The 11,090-nt window shown below is 44.3% G+C and overlaps 1 protein-coding gene across 3 annotated transcripts in view; it reads right to left on the bottom strand.

The window, feature by feature from the left end:
• Positions 1–3,699: 3,699 nt before the first annotated feature.
• Positions 3,700–11,090, bottom strand: part of USF3 (upstream transcription factor family member 3) — a 46,410-nt gene continuing 39,019 nt past the window's right edge. For all 3 annotated transcript variants that reach the window (XM_046002258.1, XM_046002259.1, XM_046002260.1), the window contains exon 7: positions 3,700–10,500. In XM_046002258.1, the coding sequence (XP_045858214.1) occupies positions 4,055–10,500 (6,446 nt within the window). In that variant the 3' untranslated portion in view covers positions 3,700–4,054. The remainder of the gene's footprint in view (positions 10,501–11,090) is intronic.

Below are 11,090 nucleotides of genomic sequence, written 5' to 3'. Positions count from 1 at the left end.
CCATGGGAAGAAAGGAAATTCATCAAAAAAAGGAACAGAACTGGGGTGCCTGGGTGGCTCAGTGGGTTAAAGCCTCTGCCTTCGGCTCAGGTCGTGATCCTGGGATCGAGCCCACATCGAGCCCACATCGGGCTCTCTACTCAGCGGGGAGCCTACTTCCCTTCCTCTCTCTCTGCCTGCCTCTCTGCCTACTTGTGATCTCTGTCTGTCAAATAAATAAAATCTTTAAAAAAAAAAAAGGAACAGAACTGTATGGTATATTCAAAATTTTAATTTAATTCTAAACTAATTTTTTTCAAGAAATTCTTGTTACCTCTTGATAGAACAGGAGATAGTGGTTCCCAAAGCCAGGAACTGGGAATCAGATATAGGAGCACAACTCATTATATCAAACAATGATCCAAGAGATGGATGGGCCCAATAAACCTTTCAAGGCAGAGGAGTAATCATCCTAAGGAAATAAACAGGCTCCCTGTCATCTGTCTGACATGGAGCAGATGGAAGAAAAAGGAGTGTAGGTACCTACAGATCAGAGGAAGGGTAAAGCCAAGAAGATGCTGGTCAGTAAGTCCTTACCCTTTCTCAAACTTTTAAAATGTCACTCCCATTAAAATGTGTTTCCACTTTTTTTTTTTAATATAAATTTTAGCCTTTCCATGACATGGGTAATGTTAGAAGGCAAGAGCAAGGCAAATGAATTTTCTTTAAATCGTTTAAATAATTTTATATTTTAAGAAGGCTGATTAGGAAAACAAACCCCAAAAAAGGATGATTTTTAAAAACTGATCTCTATTGCAGTTCACCCTGGTATGTAACTGGAAATTGCTGCAAAAGAATATTCCCTCCTCATTCTTCTCCTTCCACAGTTCTATTATGTGAAATTTTAAAAAGCATGATCACTGTGGAATATCACTCCTTACTTAGAAAAAAGGTACCATCCCTGGTCCCTTCAAAAGGTCTTACAATATAAACAAAAATAAACTTCCTTAAATGGTATAAAATATCCCCCAAACAACCAGTATGTACCAAAAAAAAAAAAAAAAGACATCAAACTTGATTTCTTTTATCCATGATTGACACATCAGAAATTTATACATGAGAAATCTGAAATTTTTCACCTCATTAGAAGTTACCGTGTTAAATCTTTAGAGAAATCACTTTCTCTAATTGATTCTATGTGATCAACAACACTAAAAGAGATAGAAATAATTTAATTAATGAGTCTCACTTTGATTCGTACATTTGTATGTTTGTGTATTTAAGAAATCAAAAATTTACGGAAATTGTTTTTACATTCTATAGACCCAGTTCTATATTAGTAAGCCAAGCCAAAAATAACAATAAATTTACTATAACCAAAATTGACTGTTTCCTGCCACGCTTTTACCAAAAATTATATCCAGAGACCGCTAGATATTAAATAATGAATTTCCTCCCCAAAATCATGTAGCTCTGATTATCAAATACTTAATATACAGCTGGTAAATCTCATACACTCATGCTTTTCAATCAAATAAGATTACTATGCTCTGAACACTTTCAGAATTGAGTCCATATATATGATGACTTCTTACATACATATGCACATGTCTGTAAGATAACTAGAGCTACATGTAAGCAGGAGCCAAACCATTTGCAGATGGTCACATCTTTCTTCAGATGGTCAAATAAGCTTTCCCGAAGGGTAGAGGCTGATTTGGGGTCAAAGTATTATGTGCTTGGAATGAAAGCTCTGAAAAACATAAATGCTCTCTCTGAACAGGGCTGAGCAGAAAAAGAAAATCAATGCAACAGAGGGAACAGCTGACAGTACCAGCCTTTCAGGCCTTTCTACTGCGAAGTTCAAATTGATCCTCTCCTTAGCCTGTTACTGTTGTTCTAATTATTATCGAACAGTGCCCAGTTCTTCAGAACTCAACAGCCGCCACGCTGTGCGTGTGTGCACTTGTATGTGTATGTGAAAGGCAGAGAGAGTGACAGGGGGAGGGAGGGAGAAGAGCGCAACATAGTGAACACTATCCTTGAAATTGGCAGGTTGGACCTTTCAAGTACAGAGAAAAACCCGAATGTCATAACTTAAAACTCAGTTAATTAGCTTAAAAACAAGCCATGAATCTCACTTTTTTCCCAATTACAAGTTCTAACTACTGTGTTTATCTGTTGTCTTATTTAAGTAACTCCTATTCTTCACCATGACCATTTTGAAGGAGAAAATACAGCTTTTCTTGTTTACAACTCTTTTTTTCCCCCCAGGAGGCTGCTTCAGTGGGCAGCAGGAAGAGAGAGGAAGGTTTGGTAAATATAGTTCAAGAGGCACACATGACCCTTTTACTGAGTCTTCACTAGAGGTATTCGCCAGAGTTAACTGCTCTGACCCAGCCTGAGGAGGCATTTTTAAGGAGGAAAAACATAAAAATGCTGGTCCTTGGGTTGCCTTTATTAACAGAGCAGACGGAACCATTTATACGTCTCTCTCCCACTCCATCCCTTATTTGGCAGAATATAACAACAACAACAACAACAACAACAAATAATAGGTTTGAGAATATGAGATATATGGTCATTTTCATAGGTTTTAAATTTTCTAAATTCAATATATTAGTGTGTGTGCGTGTGTGCGCGTGCATGTGTGTGTGTACAAAATTAACTTCTAAGGGGCTTTTAAAAACCCTGACATCAAGTTTTCCAATACTTCAGCGAGTCTCAGGTCACAATTTCCATTTCCACATGGCAGGACAATTTTTAAAGGACCAGCTTATACTTTAAAATCCATGTGCACACACACGCACACACACATGCACATACATACACACACCTGGACATATACAAAGACAATTTTCTGAAGCACCATTTCACATCTGCCATCAGGAAAAATAATGAACAAATTCATCTTCTCATTATAAGTCTACTATGAAGGGTAATAATGTAACATACAATGCCATATTTTAAATATAAATATCAGTAAGTGAAAATACTGACAGAGCTTAAGACTCTGCTCAGAAATATTTAAAAAGTAAGGCTCAAATAATCGTGTAGATTCCAAACACTATTTACTGAGCAGTCCCTAATGATTAAACAAATATAGAAGAAATTATTTCAGGATCAAATGAACAGAATGAAGAGAGAATACTGAAACGAAATTTAACTGATGAAACAAAATCTTTAACTGAACACAAGTGAAAATCCACAGTACAACTGCTTTTACCCTTATGACCTGATGCAAAATGCAAGCGCAAAATGGAGAATGTCTATGTACTTTGCTTTTTAGATTGCTATTTTTTTTTTTTTTTAGATTGCTATTTTTAAGGCTAAGTAAGGAAGACCTTTGTGTTCTAGGATCTTGGCACATTAAAAGATAAAATGGCTCTCTAATGTGAAGAAAAGACATTAAATTCAGATAACTGATGAATTGTTATAATTAAGAAAGAAGCCTCTACCTAAACCAGACCTTGGGAGTAAAGGCTGATTAAACAACTCATTTACCTGCTAACTGCTTGACTTTAACCATGGACATTCATTCCATATTAATTCAACACCTGCCATGGGTAAGAAACTGTTCTAGATGCGGACATTAGCCAAGCATTTGGTGATGTGCCATTGCATTGCATTGAAGTGTCTGGATTTTTGGAGAGCAATTCAACTATCTCAAGTACCTATTTCACAAATGATCAACAATCAAGTTTAAAATCTGGGTTCTTTCCTACTACTCAGCACATGCCAAAAGGATCTCCTCCAACTTCCAGCTGATTAGCATTTAGGGAATATAAGATTCCAAATCAAACTTGAAAATCTAACTCCGTTCAGAAAATTTAAAAAGCACACCGTGCAGTTAAAAATGAAAAGATAATTTGTTTTTGACAACCCATGATTTGCATCATTTCTGTCGTGACTTCCCTACATTCAGAAGGTAACTGGAAATTGATCATACAAACACAGATACACACACACACACACACGCACACACAATCTCCCTCTCCATGTGCATTATGTGTGCACGTGCACACAAACACATCTGTAGTCTCAGCCGATACATGTACATTTAGTCTATCGATATTCAGACAGCTGAACTGCAGTCATGACCTAAAATATGGCTTATGTTGTGGGCAGGTCTGTTTGAGGACTGCTTGGAAGAGTCGGAGGCAGAGGAGTTTGCTATGGTAAGCAAAGGTGACATTGCCGAGCCATCCGGAAGAGCTGTAGCTATTTCTGGAAACAAAGATGTCATGTTAAAGTTGGACAAGTGAGAGTTGGTCATGTGCATTGGCGGCATATCAGGGAGCAGAGGAAAACTTGGTTGAGCAAAACCAACAGGCCTGGGAGGAGACAGAATTGATCCAAATCGGTTATTTAGGCTTCCACTGTTGACCTTCTCAGTGCTAGGATTTGAGAACATCTGATTGGAAAAATACGGGATGGAAATATCATTGGACAGTGTAGGATGAGCAGGAGAGTACGGGGGATAGAAGGAGGGTAGAGTATTCTGGGGGTCTACAGGGATGAGAGCTGGCGTTCGAGTGGCACTAGGCTGAGTTACCTGTGGAATGAAAGAAGTATTAGCATTTATTGGTGGATTCATGCCACCCTCAGGAATAAAAGGAAAACCGAAATTTTGTGATAGTGTATGCTGGTCAGGTGCCGAGTTATCGTTAGGGATTTGTGGGCTATCGGGCATGAAACGAACAATACTTCCTCTCTTCTCTGTAGTGGGCTGCTGGCGTCCAAGAATCATACTGCCACTAGTAGACAGAGGAAGATGGGGAAGACTCGGATCAAAGACATTACTGTGTCTTTGGTTTCCAGAACGATTCCTTTCAGGTTGACGGATTTTGGAACCACTGCTGTCTTGCAAGGGATGCCTTGATCGCTGGGGAACTGAAGAGTTAGTTGGACGTACAGGAGGCCCTTGCTCAGCATTTCCATGAGACACAGACGGATGCGGCAGAGCTGGCCTTGCAACCCCATGCATGTTGGTTGTGACTGGAGGGTTCATGTGGCCCTTGGTCCCATGACTGTCAGTTATCCTCATGGGATTGGACTTCTGCACAGAAACATTGGGACTTGTGTTTCGACCTTGAATATCTCCTGAAGAAGAAGAACTGGAGAAAGGAATACTCAAGGTGCTGTTCCTGGTGTTAATTGCACCTAGGGACATGTCACAGCTTTCCCTGTTCTGACTCTCGCTCTCTCTTCTAATATGTACACTTTCATGAGCTGGGGGACAATTATATTCAATGGCAGAGGATGGACCACACTGTGTGTTCCTCTGATGTTCCGAGAGTGGTCTCTGCGTTCCAAGGACCTGATCACCAAGGTGAGGGGCAAGTAAGCTCTGCATGAAACTCTGGTGGCATGTGTTTTCACTGTCCCTTGGTGGGATGGCATTTCCTGCTGGGACACTCTGAACTGGTGGATAAGGCAATCTCTTTTGGCGGTCGATTGGTGGTGGACCAGGGTTTTGACTGATTCGAAAAGCCTGGGACTGCATAGTCCTCAGGGATGATACAGGGTTACCTATTTCATTGTTTCTTGAGGACTGTACTTCAAAATTACTCGGGGGCTGTTGACTGGCTCCACTCGGTTTAAATGTCTGACAATCAGAAAGGCGGATCTCCGGGGCAACGGGATGGTCCACGCGACCCTGCATATTGTGAAGGGCCAAGCTCTTATTCCTGGGAACATCAAGATAGCTTCGCATTTCAAGCTGATCTGAAACTCTGGAACCCTGAATTGATATGCCCATTCTCTGCTCGGAATTAGAAGATGTCTTTCCAATGAGTGCCTCAGCAGAATAACTTGAAACCCTATTTCTCTCTGGCCTGTGTGGAGCACAGGTCATGTCTGAAGGTCTCGTCACAATACTTGGCTGGGACACCATTTGCTGCTCCATGCCTCTTGATGTCAGAAGCCTCTGCATTGGGTTATGCCCGGATACGTGTTCCGAAGAAACCCCTGAACCTTGCGGCCTGCTCCCAACATCAGGCTGCTGGTGCAGAAGATCTTGACTGAGATGGTTCTGGGGATGGTTATGGTGGTTCCGGCCGGTCGGAGGGTTTTCACAACTCTTCTCTGGCTGCGAACTTCCAAAGTGCTGCTGCATCTGTTGCTGTATCTGCTGATGGTGGGGGTGTGGCTGACCGCTCTTGGGCCGGGGCTGGTCAGTTCCGGGGTGCTTTGGTTGCAAGGCAAGCTGAGAGGCCTGAGTGCCCTGAACAAGATTCCGCTTTTTCTGCATCTGAACTTCCTGTTGTAGAGTCCTCTGTTGGTGGACGTTATGGGGCTGAGAGTGGACAGAGCTCTCTGCGTGAGGTATGTGATGCTGCAGCTGATACAGGTGATGCCTCTCGCGCACTGCTTGCTGCTGCTGCTGCTTTAAGTAGAGGTGGTTACTGTGCAGGTGGGACACCCCCTGGGCCGGAACATGCTGCTGCAGCGCCTGGAGATGTTGACTGGCCTGGGTCTGCTGTTGCTCGGCGACCGAATTCTGAGAGCTACACTGCACTTCCGTTTGTCTCAATGCGGGGGCCACAAAATTGTTACTAGGTGGAAACAGTCGGATGAGGCCGTCCCCATGTGCTGGGTTGCTGATGGGCACCACGGAGTTCGCAGAGTTGGGAGGGAGCTGACTGACCATCATCTGAGCCTGATCAGAAATGCTGTCTGGAGTTCGGCTCATCAGGGACATTGCCTCAAGCCTCAGCGGGGCTGGCTGGCAATGCTTCTGACGTTTAGCTGAAGACAATAAAAGGTCATCTTGGACAGCACGCTTAGCAGAGTCTTTGCGGCTTTCCTGGCTTGGCTTTAAGAGGGGCTCTTGGATCTGTGGATTTGGTATGGTGCCAGTTATGGCGCTGAGCTGTTCCTGGGGATATTCGGTCATCAGAGTTGGTCCGGGAGGCTGACTGGTGTAGGAGCTAGATGCCACCGTCAGATTAACCGTTGCAGGAACAGTTGTTTGCTCTGAAGTTTGGGACAAACCAGCACAGCTGACCAGAGGATGGCTGATGCTGCCCTGGTGGATAAGATTATTCACGCTTAAACTGGTGACGCTTGGTGGCTGAGAGGTTGAAACCTGTAAAGAGGCATTGGATGTTTTCATTCCCACAGAACAACTTGGTTTCCCAAGGGGCCGATCCACTGCGGCTTCAATTGAATCCTGAGAAGTAAATTCATTTGGTGTTGCTTCTGCCTGTCCTGCGCCACCCTCTTTAGATACCTGTGTTTTGAAAGGCTGGTCCCCGTCTAGAGGTGATGCTTCGGCAGGCTTCGAAGTGACGTCCCTCATGTCAGCCTGGCTGCCAGCTCTTCCCTTCTCAAGGCTGTCCTGGTCAAAAATAGCTCTTGCCGCAAGAGCGACGATGTCAGTTTGCTCTGCAAACGTACAGCTGTCACACGTATTGGTCGTTGTACTGCTGGTGACATCCTCTCTAGTCGTTTCAGGAAGCATGGACGCCACTGAGAAACTACGGCTGCTGCCAGAGCTGGTTGACATGGGAGAGTCGGCCTGTCTGCTGACCAGCAAGGAGCCACTGATGACCTCCGGATCAGGGACGCACGAGTGAGGCGGCCCAGGGTCTCTATCGTCACTGCTCATCAGTAAGAGCTCCTGTTTGGGATGTAAATCGACACCTGCATCAACCAGTTTAGAGTTTTCTGAAGAAAAGTCAGGATGGTCCACCTGGACTGAAAGAGATAGTTTCTGAGGGTCTTTCTCTTTCGCGAGACCAGACAGCAGTGCAGTCAAGCCCGGTCCCTTTAAGAGACCCGTCGCTTGCAACGTATCAGGTGAATCTTGCTCCACCCTGCAGGGTTCTGCAATGACCTCTACCTCAGAAACACAGTCCGTGCCGGCAGTGCTGGCGGTAGATGACAGACCAGAAACCTGAGAAACCAAAACGTGGGGATCATTTGGAGATGGAATCAACACGTTAGCCGAAGTGCAGGATTTGGCAGCATCTGACAACGCCAAACTAGTTGGTGGATTATCCTGAGGGGTTTCTCCTTGCAAAATGGGGGCAGAATCTTTGGATTTTGCTGGGGCCATGACAAAATGTTCACTCGGTATAGATTCTTGGGAGGGCGAGCTAGTCTCTTCTGCTGACTTAGATTTGGGTAGAGATTCAGGTATCACTGACTTGGAATTCAGAAGGTCCCCAGAATGTGCACCAGAAACACTTACACTGTTTGCCTGGGACCCGGCAACAGACGGTAACCCAACAGGGAGGCTTTCCAGCAGTCCGTCATTATTACGTGACGGTTCTGCTGTGATGTCAGTGCTGGAGCAGTCAAACTTGCCCGCATCTCTGACTGGATTCAGGGGGCATGCCGACTTGTTAGCTGCTAAGTGTTTCTTGGCACCTGGCTTCTTATTCAACCTTTTCGACTTCACATTAGGTAAACAAGCTACGGTGTTCGCTGAGGGAGTAGTTACTAGACTGTAAGCACTGGGTAGTGTGGCCGAATTATCAGTTGTCACAGGAGATGCTACGGTTGTTGTTAACGAAACACAGTTAACTGGGGTGGCCTGACTATTTGCGGCAGTCGGAGGATTGGCAGGCTGGCTAATAGACAACTGTACACAGCTTTGCCCAGCCATCTGCGATATGCTTTGATTGAGGCTGGCCAAAGCTCCAAATGTATTCAGGGCAACGTTGGTATTTGGATCTTCGCTGGTGGTGGGTTGGATAATTTGCATAGGGGTTTGATTTGTAGTTCCTGATGAGGACATCACAGGCTGCAAAGCAAAGAGCTGTCCATTTAAAGAAATGGTTTGAGGCTGCTGTTGGTTTGACATGGTAACAGAAAAAGTTTGTGTTGAACTAGATGTTGCTAAAGATGAAGGTCTTGGTAATATATGGACGAGATGCTTTCCTCCAAAAGTCTGTGGGGTCGAAACATTCTGCACTGAATTATTAGACCCTATTAGAGCACTGGCTCCATTGACAGGGAGTCGAACAGAACCAGGAGATGGAGCCGAGAGGAGCGGCAAGTGGTTCTGATTAGCTGCCTGTATGATCACTATCTGTTGACCCATGGTTTGGTTGGGAACCTCTGCTCTCATCACCGCTGGGCAAGGGGTCGTGCTGGGGGGTTGGAGAATGATAAGGTTTTGATTACCTGGAGCTGTGTTAACAGCCGACCCAACGGGCTGAGCCATCTGAATAACCTGCATCGCTGAATTCAAAGGAAGGATATTTTTTGGAGGCTGAGATTTAACTTGTGGTTGGGCAATCAGTGGCTGCATAGGTAAAGACGGGCAAGAAGGCAAGGTTACAACCACTTGCTCAACTGCCTGCCCATCTGCTGGAAAGGAATTACTCAAGTTAACACCTGTAGCGACGGGTCTCCCGTGGTTGGCTGTGGTAGGGCTGGGACCAGACTCATTTACTACTGGAGTCACAGCAGAAGATGGTGTCTGGCTCAAGGGTTGAATAGTGTTTCCTGCCAGTTGCAGAGTAGTCCACGTTGTCTGTGTGTTTCCAGCGGAGGAGATTCGGGTAAGGCTATTCATGTTTTTTAAATCTGAAGCGCTAACACTTGAAGAAGGCAAAGAACAAGAAAGTGTCCAACTACTGTCCAAAGGGGTTGCAGAGAGAGTGCTTACTGGAGCGGCGGTCTTCCCTCCTCCGGGGGCAGAGGGGGCCACCACCGCGGTAACAGCTGCAGAGTCTGTGCCCTTGCTAATGCTCACTGGACAGGAATCATCTGCAGACCTGGGGGGCTGGGAGCAGACTGTGGTGGTAACTGAAACGATGAAGGTGGTTTGAAAATCATTTCTGAAATCCTGTATGCTCAGGCAGGACTTGCTTCCATGGTGCACTTTCGCAGAAGTCGCCAAGGAAGTGGTGGGGATGCTTGTGGCACAAGGGACCGTTTTCCTCACTAATTTGGGGCTCTCTTGCCCATTCTTATTTTCAGGAGAATTCTGATCATTCAGACATGTGTGCAAGGAACGATGTTGGTGGGCTTCAGGCCCAATGGGAACAGCGATCAGTGAGCCACTGGTGGCACCAAGCACACTCGATTCACTTTCGGAGGTGGAAAGCTCGAGAATGTTTTGAGCAGAAATGGTAGCAGGAAGACAAAGAGGAACAGGTTGGTTGGCAGCCAATGCAGAAACTGTGGTCTGATGCCATGGCTTGTTTTCAGGAGGGTAAACTCCAGAAATAGACACAGGAGTCACCAGATTGCAAGTCCTCTGTACCGGCGCCACGTTGGCGGTCTGCTTTTGTAAATTATGACCAACATTAAAGGTTATCCCCTGAACAGCTGTTCCCTGGCTATTTCCACCAGGCTGACTCCCATTGGAATAAACAATGATATTTTTTTGAACCTGATCACTGGGAATAACAACAGAGACCTTCGAGTTTTTAAGATTTCCTTTCCAGTGGATTGTGGGGTCATCATATAGGCATATGTCATTTGCTTTCAGTAATTCAATATATCGGCCATTTTCTTTTTGAATTTCTTCCAGTTGTTTACGTAGCTTTTTAATTTCTTCAGCTACAATATTGAAAATAAAAATGAAACAATTACCTGTTAATGCCAGTATTTATGGTAACTTAAGAAAAAGCTGTGTGCTAACTACTCAGTTCTAATTCTAGTCTTTCTAAATAGCTCAACTGAGAATCTTCAGTTCTCTTCTAAAGCAAATTCTTTCTCCTTTTTACAGTGGTATATCAAGCCTCTATTCTATCCTTTTTAAAAAATGTATCATTGAGGGTCAACGACCCAAAGGTCCAAAATTACTTACTATGTAGAAATCTCAAAATTCCCAATTCAAAAATTCCCAATAGGTCAGCTCCAAAGGCAAAAGGAGGAAAGATATACTGTTATCATGGTAATGTGCCAGGAAAATAGCACTGAGTATCAATATGATAGGCTGTAACAGCAAACACTATTTGTGGTGGTAGTGCGTAGTCCCCTTTATAAATGGCTTTAGACTCACTTCTATTTCACTCGGAAACAACAGAGTCCAAGTGAAACGCGTGGAAGTAAAGTAGTAGAGTACCGACGAGGGCATCAATAATGGAACTTGAATTTTCCTTGGGAGCGCCACGATACATACATACATACATACATACACTACTGTC

This window comes from Meles meles, chromosome 4, assembly GCF_922984935.1.
Source record: "Meles meles chromosome 4, mMelMel3.1 paternal haplotype, whole genome shotgun sequence".
NCBI classification, from domain to species: domain Eukaryota; kingdom Metazoa; phylum Chordata; class Mammalia; order Carnivora; family Mustelidae; genus Meles; species Meles meles.
This window is presented reverse-complemented; position numbering and strand designations above follow the sequence as displayed.